Genomic DNA, 13,925 nt, shown 5'->3' on the forward strand with positions numbered 1-13,925 from the left:
ATCAAAACTTACAGAAAGCTCAGCACAACACCCTAATACAAAAATGGCTACTGACCCAGCCTCAATGTTGCTCTCCACTTTCCTGGCATCAGTGAGGAGCACTGGATTGTGAAAAAGCAGGGGAGACACAAGGGAGTTATATTAGCATATAGGAGGAAAGACAATAAATGAGAGAGTGAGTAAGTGTGGCAGAGAAAGTGAGGGAGATATGGAAGGGTGAGAGGTAAAGAGGGAGGAAGAAAGGGTGAATTGACTAAATGAAGGTGAGAGAGGATGAAGTGAGGAAAAACAAAAGGTATAGAAAAAAAAACAGAAAACAGGAGGGGAGAAGTATATAAAAATTAAATGAGAAGACTAAGTGATAGGGGATTCTTGGGGCATGGTGGAATTCCATAAAATAGTTGCAGGGCCTGCAGATACACGAGTAGAAAATAGAGTCACAGGGCTGGGACTTGTAGAAAACAATGAAGGGTAAACAGATGCCCGTACTTCATTATAATATGTTCCAACTTTTATACTGAAAAGCTATAGGAGGGAGGAAAGGGGATCTTTTCTCCCCTTTTGACTCCCTGCAGATACTATATCTGCCAAAATCCTCCTTTACACACTTTCTTGACAAAATACTTGTCTGTAACACCCATCTGGGACAGGGATCCTATTTTTAGTCTTTGAAAAAAATGTAGTTACTCTACCAGGGGCAAAAGAATACCTTTTGAGATCAGACTTTTGTAATACATTGCATGATTCATGTAGAGATGACAGTTTTAGAAGTAGTTGTCCGGTGTTAACTCTCACACAGAGCACCCAATTTGACAGTACTAGGCCTTTCAGTAGGCTATGTAGAATTTTAGTATTCCAGAACACTCCATATATAACATTTATATATCTGTCAGGATAAGGGAATAAACTGGGAAAGAACTATCTCCTAATTTATCAGAAAACATAACAGGACTTTGGAAAGGAAAGAGGAAGAGTCTTCAGACAAATTTTTACCTTGATCTAAAATAAGGTAAAAGACTATACATTCTCATCTGAGAGTAAAAAAATAAATTAAATGCAGGCTTTAAGAAAATTACCATGGCAAATTGAACATGGTAAATTAATTACAATAATGTAAAATATTCTTTTTGCAAGAAAAAACATAATTTTGACATTTCACTTTAGTGACTATGGCCCTTACTTCAGTTTTAAATACAAGATGATAAAGTACTCAGGATATTTTCCTTGCATTAAAGAAGCTGCATTACTTTGAACATACATAGATAAAAAATATTATTTTGACATTCAGTATGATTCAGTAGATTTTTCATGTAATAAGTCAGTCAAATAATTTTTTCTACACATGCATTCCTGTGTTTCAACGCTATGTAAATGACTGAAGTGTAATAATGGATCACCTTTCTTATAGTTGCAGAATACTGAGGTAGCATACTCTGATCCAGCCCTTCTGTCTGCTTCAGCTTCTCACATACGGCTTCCACATTCATTGAGCTCAAAGGCACATGTGATCCTCCAGTGGCTGATCCTGTGACTGTTCCTGTTCCCTATGCAAGCGGAAAAATGTACACAAACAACATATTCAAATGCTCAGCATGTCTGATGCAAATCAAATGGTCTTCAATTATATGCATTTTTGGATATGGACCTAAAAGGTAAGATTATGATGATTAGTGCCAAATTATCTAAATATAATACTGGAAAATACTAACATATGATGGTAGTAATAACAATAATAATTAGAAGAAAATGGCTGAGACACTGTCCATCCTAGAAAAAAGTGTTCTAGTTTAACCAAATTAAAAAATCAATATAAGATATAACAAATTAATATATCAATATAAGCAAGGGTTAAAACTACAGTGTCACTATTAGGGGTTTGCATAGATTTAATTAGGTCAAATTTTAAAAGCAAGACAAGACCTTATTAAACAATCTGGATTCCAGTGTATTACCCAAACTCTTCATGCTAACTTCAGACTAAGATGATGTAGGGTGACACTCTCAGCTTCTGGGAGCAACACCAAAGAGGGTGTGGGGAGTGAAAATGAAAGCATCTGCAGGTGCCCAGTACAACAAGGCTCTAAATTCTCAGAAAAGTTGTGGGGTCTCTGTGCCACGACACAGAGGTGGCTAAAGCAAGGTGAAGGGGAAGAAATGTATGTCTACGTTTATGCAATTTCACAATCCTGTTAAAATATATCCAGAAACTGTCCATCTAGATTCTTATACCACACCCATCAGCAATATATTCGAGCATCTATATTAGTGATATGTTTCAAACGGTAAATTGGGTCTAATTATTAATTGATGTAAGGCAATCTATAGAATATGGCTTTCTTTGAAAGTTTTACACAGTGTCCATGAAAAACACTCATTACTCAATAACGATATCTACATTGGAAAAAAAATATTTTTCAAAGTAAACACCTGTTGTTTATGCTAGAGGGTCAGATACTTCGTTGCTTCTGTAGGTCAAGCTCATTGCACACACCAGAGGCTCCTACCACTCTTCATTTACCCCTCCTCAATCACAAGCTCCCTGTCTGCCATCTTCCAATCCTTCTTTATTTCAGAGACTCCCTCCAACCTCCCTCCCACCATCATCTCCCTGTATGCCAAGGTCTCACATTGTCCCCTCAAGTCACGAACTGTGTGCCACCTCATTCCTCCCTTCCCTCTTTTCCACCATGACAGGGGCTCTGTGTGCCCTCCATTCACCCTTCCAGCACATGGCTGGGGCTCAAGTGTCCTCCATACCATTGTGCCTCATTCTTCCCGGAATACCAGGGGTCCTGTGTACTTCTCAGTTCCTCTCTGCAAGAGTCTGAGTGGCCCACCATCCCCCTCCGACCATCACCCAACCCACCCATGACAGGGGCCGTATGTGCTTCCTTTTTCCCTCAACTGTTCTTATTTCTTTTCTGTCTATCTGGGCGATACATCATTCAGGATGTCAAAATTTTAAACTCTACTGGGACATGGGCAGAGAGATGAGGGGTATTGTTATGCTGGAAAGTGTTAACAGCTGTAATTGTCTATAAATCAAAGCAAAGACGACTGATGCTGCTGGATCTGTGAACCAGATGCAACGGTCTCTGTCTCCCTCCCACCATTTCTCTCTTCTGATTTCACAAAAAGCAAAGGGGTTCTGCCCACTGACACCGAAAACATTCCCTGAAATTTTGGAACTCGTTAGATGTGGTGATCAAAAGTTATCACGTTACATAGAGACAAACAGAAACTACATCAAGACCTCTTTTGCCTGTACTATTCTGTGTATCAATTATATATCAATTTCCCACTCAGAGCTAACAGATTACTACAACTGTGTCATCTTTTAAAACCACTAACTACCTCATTTGTGTATATAAGTTTGCTTGCTTTAATCTTGTAATAACTCTTTCATTTCTTTTCTTAGTCAATAAAATCTTTAGTTTATTACAGGATTGGCTACAAGCATTGTCTTTGGAGAGAGATCTAAAGTACAAAATGACCCAAGGTAAGTGACTGCTCTCTTGGGACTCGGAGCAACCTGAATATTTTGTGATCTTTGGTGTATAGCAACCACCTATCACTAAGTCCAGCTTGACTGGCCAGCAAGATATACTGGAATATCAAGGGGACTGCCTCTGACTCTGTTTTAAGGCTATTATAGTGCTTTAGAGTTCATATTCCTTACTGGGTTGGTGAAATCTAATTATAGAAATACAACACAGTTTGGAGTTTCTGCCCTGCTTCTTGACAGTCTGCCCTGAAATTGGCATTAATGCTCATGAATCACTCCAGAAACTGTGACACAATGGTTTACAGAAAAACACAAGAGACAAAGAGCACACACTGAAGCAAATAAGTATAGTTCTCTATAACAGAATCATAAAAGTCTAAGGCTGGAAAGCACCTTCAGAGGTCATCAAGTCCAGTACCCTATGCTGAGGCACGACCAAGTAAACCTAAACCATCCCTGAGAGGCATTTGTCTAAACTGTTCTTAAAAATCTCCAGTGATGGGGATTCCATAATAGCTACTCTCCTAATAGCTAAACTAAATCTCCCTCGCTTCATATTCAGACGATTATTTCTTGCCCTACCTTTGGTGGACATGGAGAACAACTGATCACAGTCCTCCTTTTAAACAGCCCTTAATATATTTGAAGTCTTAACAAATACCCCTTCAATCTTAGTTTCTCGAGACTAAACATGGAAAGTTTTTTTAACTTTTCCTCACAGGCCAGGTTTTCTAAACCTTAGATCCTTCTTGTTGCTCTTTTCTGGACTCGCCAATTTGTCCACATCTTAAAGCGTGATGCCAAGAACAGGACACATTACTCCAACTGGGGCCTCAACAGTGCTGAGTAAAGAGGGACAATTAAGTCCCATGTCTTACATGCAACACTCCCGTTAATACACTCCAGAATATTAGCCTTTTTCACAACCGCATCACATTGTTGACTCATATTCAATTTATGATCCACTATAACCCACACATTCTTTTCAGCAGTACTGCTGTTTAGCCAGTTATTTCCCATTTTGTAGCTGTGCATTTGATTTTTCCTTTTTAAGTGTAGTACTTTGCACTTGTCTTTACTGAATTTCATCTTCTTGATTTCAGACCAATTCTTCAATTTGTCAAGGTAATCTGAAATTCTAATCCTGTCTTCCAAAGTGTTAGTAACCCTTCTCAGCCTGGTATTATCTGCAAATACTATATGTACACTTTCTACTCAATTATCCAAGTAATGAATGAAAATATTGGATACTACTGGACCTAAGACAGACCCCTGCTGAAATAGATTTAAACATTAAATGTATTTCTAGATATTTAAAAGGAATAAGAGAGGTTTCAAAATATTGTAACATTTATTTAGTGGTAATAAAAATGTAAAAATATCAGTATAACTGGGAAAGTACAGAAAGAGTTAATTCTATTCACAAAAGAACATAGTTATTGAAAAGTGCCGTCTAAGAGTGAATGCTATACAGTACAACTTTAATTATCAAATGTAATGGAACTCAAATACTTTTGAATAGTTGGCGTTTTGGATAATGAACACAGTTAACAGTTCTTAGTACTGTGACCTTGTTTTAGCTAACAGGGAGTTTCGGATAACTGAAGTTTAACTGTATATCTAGGTTTTATCTTCTTGTCCATGTGCAAATATTTGGATCAAGCATGATTAACAACTTTGGTTGCATCAGTTCCATATGAGACTGTGGTAAAATATTTCCTTTCCAAAGACACCCTTAAACATTCCATATATAGTAAACTATAAACATCTAAATAGTTAAAGGTACCACTACATCAAGTAATCTCCAACCTTTTTAAACACAAGATCACTTTTTGAATTTAAGTGCAAGCCAGGATCTACCCTGCTCCTTCCCCAAGGCCCTGCCCCTTTCCTGAAGCCCCACCCTGCTCATTCCATTCCCCCCTCCTTCCGTCTCTCACTCTCCCCCACCCTCACTCACTTTCACAGGGCTGGGGCAGGAGGTTGGGGTTCGGGAGGGGGTGCAAGCTCTGGGAGGGACTTTGGGTGCCGGAGAGGGCTCTGGACTGAGGCAGAGTGTTGGGATGCAGGAGGGGGTATGAGGTGCTGGCTCTGGGAGGGGGCTCAAGGCTGGGTTGTGGGCTCCCACTGGGTGGCACTTACCTCAGGCAGCGACACAGTGGGGCTAAGGCAGGCTCCCTGCATGCCGTGGCCCCAAGCCACTCCCGGAAGCACCCAACATGCCCCTGTGGCGGGGCACATGGCTCCACACGCTGCTCCTGCCTGCAAGCACTACACACACAGCTCCCATTGGCCACAGTTCCCCGTTCCCAGCCAATGGGAGCTGCGAGGGCGGTGCTTGTGGGCAGGAGCCGTGCACAGAGACTCCTCCCTTCCCCTCCCCTCCCAGGGGCCGTGGAGGCATGCTGGCCGCTTCCAAGAGTGGCATGGGGCTGAGGCAGGCAAGGTGCCTGCCTTAGTCCCACTGCACCACCAGACTTTTAGCAGCCGGAGATTGCAATTGACTGGCAGAGGCTCCAGGATGAACCAAACGATTGTGATCTACAAGTTGGTGACCACTGCACTATATCATCTGGAATTTCAGAGCTGGCCATAGAATGCTACCCTACTTTTATCATTACACATTCTGCTGTGACACTTCAGGTTTTCAATCCCTCCTCTTCGTTTTCTAGAAAACTAGTGTCTGCCTTTGGCATCATAACCCAACACACATAAACCCATTATTATTCAGAGGTCTCAGAGGACATCCAAAACCTCTGTATAATCATAGGATTACTTAACCAAAGGGCTCAGCCCTGTGGAACTCTTGAAATTCTGCAGAAACCATGTCAAGTATCAGAGGGGTAGCTGTGTTAGTCTGGCTCTGTAAAAGCAGCAAAGAATCCTGTGGCACCTTATAGACTAACAGATGTTTTGGAGCATGAGCTTTTGTGGGTGAATACCCACTTTGTCATGCATCTGACTAAGTGGGTATTCACCCACAAAAGCTCATGCAGAAATGATGTTAATCGCCAAAAGCCCCTAAATTTTGCAGGAACAGAGCGCAGTCTTGCAAAGCTTAGCTCTGAGCACAGAAATCTAAGATCTGTGTGCAAGACAGAACAGAGTGCTGGGGACGGAGAGTGCAGAGCAGGCAGAGACATTTCTGAAAGATGGTACAAGCAGAGCCCTCAATCTGTAATCTGGTTACTCCAGATGTCCCCAGAGTCATCAGAAATGCTAGTTCTATTAGCAGTGCACCCACCTAGCCTTCACAGTTCCTGCTTATGGAATTTTGGTTTCAGCACTGTGGAACATCTAGGCCCCACAGAACTGAAGCTAAACTCCTGTGGAGGTCCATCACTTCTTCAAAGCTTAGAAGCTCAACATCACACAGGTAAACTCTGAGATGCAAAACTGTGCTTTGGTTAACTACAGTTCAGTTAATCAGCGTTTACCTGTAATTCTTTGTAAACAATGATGAATGTATTTATGTTCTGTATAACGTTTCTCTCTTTTCTCTTTATTTAAGTACTTCACTTTCAAAGGTGAGCTGAAGAGACCTTTAAGAGAGCTTAAGACATTCAAGGAAAGAATCACATTTACTCATGATAATGAGAACACCTACAGCTACACTAGACAATATTCAATTCACTTTTGTTTAAAAGGATATAAATCCTCATATACTTCAAGGTATAAGCCAATCACTAACTGATTAATGTTGGGAAGCAGCTTTCCCTCTGAACTATGTAACTGCCCACACTATAGGCTTTCTTCCACCTTCTTCTGAAGCATCTGGCACTGCACACTGCTGGAAATAAACTACTGGATTAGATGGACTAGTGGTCAGATCTGGTACGGCTATTCTTATGATTTCAAACAATAGAGAGGCTATTAGGTATACAAGAAGAGAGACTGTTTAAGGCACATTGGGCAATACTTGAGCATTATTTGTATTTCCTTCTTATGTAATCTTTATGTTTTCCAGTACTTAACTTTTATAATCACTTTTACATTCTTAGCCCTCTTAGTCTCCTATTTACCAAATAGTTTTGGCTAATATTTCTCCACCCACACACTCACTTTTGATATTTACAATTATCTAATAATTATTTCAAGGGCTGTAAATAGTAAAAGATATTCCAGTTTCTTTTATGAATAAAACTAAATAGTTTTAAATAGAGCATTTAAATACTAACAAAACTACAGATTATGGGTTTTTTTAAACTAATACATTTCTGTTCTAAAGGGTAACTGCAATCTAACATGAAGGCAAACAACAAAAATAATTTTTTGATTCTCTTAGTTAAAACTTATACTTACACAAGTTTGTTTGACTTGATTGCTTGAGAAACTTGTCCAAAAAGGCAACAAAAAATCATAACATTTTTAAACATTCTGATATTTAAATTTTTATCCAAGTAGTCAGCACAATTCAGAAATTTTTAGAGATATTTGGATGTATCATTCCAATCTTCTTCCTATTCCAATGTGATTTCTCAACAATATTCTTACAAAGAATGTAGTGAATAAGAAATGCTGAAAAGCATGAACTAGGTTAATCCACCCATAATCACAATTTACTGGTTAGTTCAAATTATACTTTAGTGGAAAAATCTATTATAATTTGAAAAATGGCAGCCATAAACTATGACCAAAACTATTTTATAATGGTGTTGCTAACATAAATACTCTAAGAACAATGTGAAGAGTTTCAACAGTTTGTGAACTGTGAATCTATCAAATATAGTATCTGTAGATTACCACAAAGAAATAGAGAAGGAAATTTCACACAGTGTTAAGATGGAATAGGCATTCTTGCATTAAATCAAAATATTTTAGCAGTGAAGAGCAAGTCATTATTTCTGCATGCATTAAGAGTTAGTTTAGAAAAAAGCATTTTTCTCTATCAAAAATTATATGGGAAAATGCTGAAATATTTAGATTTTTGTTAAAGTATAAACTATTTGAAATAAATACACATTAATCCAAATCACTCTTTATAAAAACACTGCCTGAAGAATAAATAATGTAATTGCTTTAGGGATAATGTCATCATGTAAGTGAATTAAAACTGTACTTAAACTGACATTTTTCATCTTAGAGAACATTACACTGAAAAATATTTGCCATGCAAAAGCTAAAAGCAGCTTGTCAAAGCAAACCTAACGGCTAGTAATGAGCATTAATTTATAGACAGTCTAGCATGAAGAGCTTTTGCAATGATTCCATCAAATAAGTGAATGACAATTCATAGAAAGTTGCTGTACCTGTTTCTGTTTGTTTAACCCAGATTTACACAGCTTCAAGAAAGGGACAAAAACAGAATGAAAAAAGACAGAAGCTTAAAGTGAACATCAAAAATGTCTAAAGATGTAATTGACATTCATATTAATCTAAAAACAGTGAATGTAAAACTAGCTTTATGATACAAAGTTAGTATACTGAGATTTTTTTATACTGCAATAAAACATTTAAGATAGATATTTCTGATAAGTGACTTGCTCCTTTTGTACTCATAAAAAAGCAGATGAATACTTGTTGAAGTTTAATATCCTAGGACAGAGGGAAGATCTGCATCATTTTTACTGTGAATAACATTGGTTTGCAGCCTAAAATTCCTTTGTCATTTCAAAATTAGGTTACACCATTATTTGTTGAATAATTTTAAAGTCCTCATAGCTAAGCAAGGAAAACAGAGATGAAAAGGTAGATTTTGAGAATAAATAGTAATAGGGTTTATAGTTCGCATTCTAAGGGGATTAATTCCACATTAACAACATTTGCAAGAATAAGTGACACACTTCCCAGGCTACATCCTTTGACCATACCAAGAACTATCCATTAAAAAAAAACACTTCATTATTTTTAAAGGATAGGCAGGGTTTATGCATAATTATATGATTTGCACAGGTCCATTTTAGGGCCACTTCAATGAAAGTACATTATATGCCTCAAGGCATTGATTTCATGCAACAGGGAAAACATCTTTAAAACAATACAATTATGTTGAGGCATGCTCCATCCTAACAAGTGCAATTAGTAATGCTAACTTGATTCATGATATATGTGGGTAGATATGTAGTAGTAGGATTTTATGTTTGTATTTTGGATAATTTAGAATGAAGGATATAATAATGCAGCATGTATTGATGTATGATTTAACCATAGCCTACCAGTACCCTTTTTGAACAGCAGAAAGGAATGGCCTAAGGGGTCACTGGTAGAAACACATCAGACAGGCTGCCTGTGTCTGAACTGATGTTAAGGCAGGAACAGACCAGAACAGTTCTTATGGCCGATTATGGTCACCTTTTGTTTTAGGGTAAGTTTTCATTTCCTTCCCTGACGGACCGAGGGACGCACCCCACCCATGTACTTATCCGCTCCACTGATATTGACTTGGACTCCTTATTCATTCCATGGGTGGCGTTCCCGAGCCCACTTATCCACTGACACTTTAAAAACTCTTACAACCCAATCTGGGTCTATGCCGGTTATGCGATATGTATGTATCTTTTCATCCTTGCAAATGATATCTGTAACCCTCCATAACCCAAGCCTGACCCCAGATGTACAGTACCTTCCCTCTCAACCTGTGTATATTTCATTTCAAACATTTACTTTAATAAAATTTGCTATAACGTCTTGTTTCTTATTTGCATTGTAAACAAAGTTGTGTAAGGTTCCTTTGTAATCCCTTTAGTAACCATATAACCCTTTCTAAAATGTAACCCAGTCTGAAATTCTCTGTAAAACTGTTTAGTGTGAGTAAAGGATGTGTGCATGGTTAAGGATGAGTGTGAAAGCCATCACAAAGGTCCAGATGGTCAAGAAGAAGTGAGAGAGTTGGAGAGACAGCAGGAAACAATCAGAAAACATCCATTTTATCTGATGCTAAATAAGTTAGCAGCATTAACAACCTCAGAGGTGAGGCAAACACCCCCGCTCCACAAGGCGAGACAACAAATAAGAGCTAACTGCTGAAAACCCCAAGATTAACACCACTTAAGGACTAATGATTACAAAATGACATTGCAAAATCCATAGATTAAAGTGGGAATTTACAAGTATAAAGCTGGGGGTTTTGCCATAGAACTCTGGGTTCCATCCTGCAAAGCCTCGGAGCATCAGATCGTGACCAACAGAGCCCAGCTCCTCACTTGTGCTCTATCTAACTGGCCATTAGATTTGACTTGTGCTATGACAGACTGGTAACTTTAAGACCAGTGTGTGTGTGTGTGTGATTGAATGCATACGCTGTTATATTTTCAAAAAACACAGCATATTGCCTTTTCCCCTGAAAAGATCCCATGTGATTCTTATAAGCATAACAGATAACACAGATCTTGTTCATATTACAATCCGGTGACAAACTGTTTAGACTAGGCAGAGATTATGCCTTCTTTGCTGTCAGAAGAGTGCCTAGAAAATCATGAGTGCTACTGGAAAACAAAAGTTAAGACTGTTTCATTAAAAATACCACAATATACTCTACTGGCACAACAAACTGCTTACCTGTCTACTTGGATTTTGGAAGACTAAAGAATACTAAATTTGTTGTGAAAAAGATATTTTGGAGACTCCAAGACAAAAGTACAGCTAGTGTCAGTATTATAATACCCTGTAAGTTAGTGGCAAAGCTTCCATTCTGTTTCAATGGCACATGATCAGGCCCCAAATCAGTTAATTTACTAAAGAGAACCAGCATTAAACCTGCAGGGAATTTTAACAGTATTCTTTACCCACTACTCCAGAAAACCATGAAAATTATGGACTAGATAGGGCTGGAACACAAAATACAAGTTTGAAATATATATATACACAAGTGCCTACAACGTACTCTGCACAACATAATGCACAAAAAAGACTAAACACATGAGTTTTACACTACCATCAGTCCACTAATTTCCATGATGTTGCTTCAGATTTACACAGGTGTAGGAAAGACCAGAATCAGGCTCTAAGATTTTAAGATTTTGGGTTAAAAAACTGATTAACTTTATTGACATACTGACATCAATGGCAGGAGCCACAAAACATGAAGAGGTATTGTGCAACTGTAGAATCACAGAAATGTAGGGCTGGAAGGGACCTTGAAAAGTCATTAACTCCAGCCCCCTGCACTGAGACAAGACTTTCTCCACACAGCTCTGCCAATTCACAGAATTTTTGACCCATATGAAAAAACAGGTCTTCCAGAGATACCAGCTCCTTGCATTGGCCAAAAAAGCTTACTAAAAAGCAAGTCAAGGGAGCGTCTCTTCTCTACTCAGGGCTAGATAAATCAACGCTTCTAGGCCATGTCAAAATCAGGAATCAAGACTGAGCTTTAATCCTCCATGCGGTATTCCTATTAGATCACCAAACCATTCACAGTAGTTGGTATTCATTAAAAAATTCATAAGGATTGTTAGTACACCGAATTATTTTGCATGCATGGATCCGTGCATTAAAGAATAAGTAAAAGCTATCATCATATATAGTGGCAAAGATGCATGGATTAAGGACTCCCTAAATACTCGGACAGAATTATTATAGTCTATTGTATCCATCATTTGTGGATAATTGAAGTGCCTCAAACACCTCTATTGAGCCTGTAACAACTCTGAAGAATTCATCTTGTACTCAAAGGAAGCATGAAAACAGTTCAATTTTTCCATCATGGTTAAATCAATGGAAAACGAAGACATTGAGTAATATTGTTTCTGTTTTCCACAGAAATTCAACCAGAAAGCCAGGAAGGTCAGTATTACCTTGACTGACAGAGCCTACTTGTGGAAGGGCTTTCAGAGGATTAGGGAAGGTAGGGAAGCATAACAGGGCCCTTCCAGCCTCCTTCACACAGAACAGAGGAGAAGACAATCAAGTATTAAAACAAAATAATACACAAGCACTACAAAATTCAGAATCAGGGTTTTAACTACTCCATTAATGTTACACTTTGATCAAAATATTACAGGGTTTCAGAACAATATATGATCTTGAATGCTGCTATATGTAGGTTCAATAGCATTAGTTAAAGAATGAGAAACATTCCATGCTTATAAAATCCTTAATTCATGTTATTTTAATCCAGGCTTGGTGTTTGTTGCCATAATTATGCTGGAATTCTTGTTTTTCCTATTGTTGCATAATTAAAAAAAAAGACATTTATGCAAACCTTTTCTTGCATCAGTGAAAAACAAAAAATACCTTAAGTAACACATTTAGGCTGTTGCAGATAACAGGATAAAGCAATTAAGATAATGGTTAAAACTATGTTAACCCTTTTGTGTTGGCAGTCACCAGAGCTTGATGGCCAGGAATGGTTTTCTATTGTCTTCCATAATTAAGGGTTAAAAACAGGCACATATAAAGGAAGATATCTTTGTATGAATATTTATAATGAAATAAAGACTAAAGTTGTGGAACATAAAATTCTAAGATTAACTTATTCATGAGTAAACGGTAGACCTTAACATGCTAGCTCATGAATATGATTATGATACAGTAACTCCTCACTTAACGTTGTAGTTATGTTCCTGAAAAATGCAACTTTAAGAGAAATGATGTTAAGCAAATCCAATTTCCCTATAAGAATGAATGTAAATGGGGGAAGTGGGGGTTTAGGTTCCAGGGAAATTTTTTTTTGGCCACACAGTATAGTACAGTACTATAATTGAGAGGTGCCTTGCCTTACCCCACACAGGCACCACCCACTGGCACTGGAGACAATGAGGCAGGCAAGGAGGCTGAAGGTGCTGTAGGCTAGGAGAAGCACATTGCGCAGCAACAGCTTCCCCTACTCTGCAAGCACCAGAGGCGGGGGGCTCAACCCTTGGCTCACCCACACCACCCCTTCCCCCAAGCCCCCACCCTTAACCTGCCTCTTCTTTCCCCTCCCCCCATTTACTCCGCATGCCATGTCCTCGCTCCTCCCCGCTCCCTCTTGCCCACTGCAGTCAGCTGGCTTGCAGCATTCAGGAGGGAGAGGGGAGGAGCAAGGACACAGCTTGCAGACTCCCCCTCCCTCCTGAACACCACAAGCCAGCTGGTCGCTGGGGGGAGATAGGAGGGGGGGAGGACTTGTTCCTCCCCCTCCCTCCCCTGCCTCCTGGCCACGGCAATCAGCTGGCTTGTGACGTTCAGGGGGCAGGAGGGATGGAGGAGGAGTGAGGACTCGGTGTGCAGGCTCCCCCCCTCTCCCCTGTCTTCTGCCTGCAGCATTCGGAAGGCAGGGGAGAGAGGGGGAGCCTGCGCACCATGCCCTTGCTCCTGCCCCCTCCCTCCTGAACACTGCAAGCCATCTGACTGCCGTGGCCGGGGCGGGGAGGGGCGTGGAGGGGGAAGGCACTGATCCACATCGTCTGCCGGCGGACAGGAGGCGTTGGGGGGGGGGCGTAGGGGAGCTGATAAGGGGGCTGCCAACTGTGGACAAAGCAGGCAGCCAAACAATGTT

The 13,925-nt window shown here is 39.5% G+C and overlaps 1 protein-coding gene across 4 annotated transcripts in view; it reads right to left on the bottom strand.

Moving 5' to 3' along the window:
- Nucleotides 1–13,925, bottom strand: part of KIDINS220 (kinase D interacting substrate 220) — a 176,417-nt gene that overhangs the window by 15,655 nt on the left and 146,837 nt on the right. For 2 of the 4 annotated variants that reach the window (XM_050950541.1, XM_050950540.1), the window contains 2 exons: nt 8,755–8,787; nt 1,398–1,544 (listed from right to left, as the gene is read on the bottom strand). In XM_050950541.1, the coding sequence (XP_050806498.1) occupies nt 1,398–1,544; nt 8,755–8,787 (180 nt within the window). The remainder of the gene's footprint in view (nt 1–1,397; nt 1,545–8,754; nt 8,788–13,925) is intronic. The other 2 variants (XM_050950543.1, XM_050950542.1) reach the window with 1 other exon arrangement.

The sequence above is a fragment of the Gopherus flavomarginatus genome, chromosome 4 (assembly GCF_025201925.1).
Source record: "Gopherus flavomarginatus isolate rGopFla2 chromosome 4, rGopFla2.mat.asm, whole genome shotgun sequence".
Lineage (NCBI taxonomy): Eukaryota > Metazoa > Chordata > Testudines > Testudinidae > Gopherus > Gopherus flavomarginatus.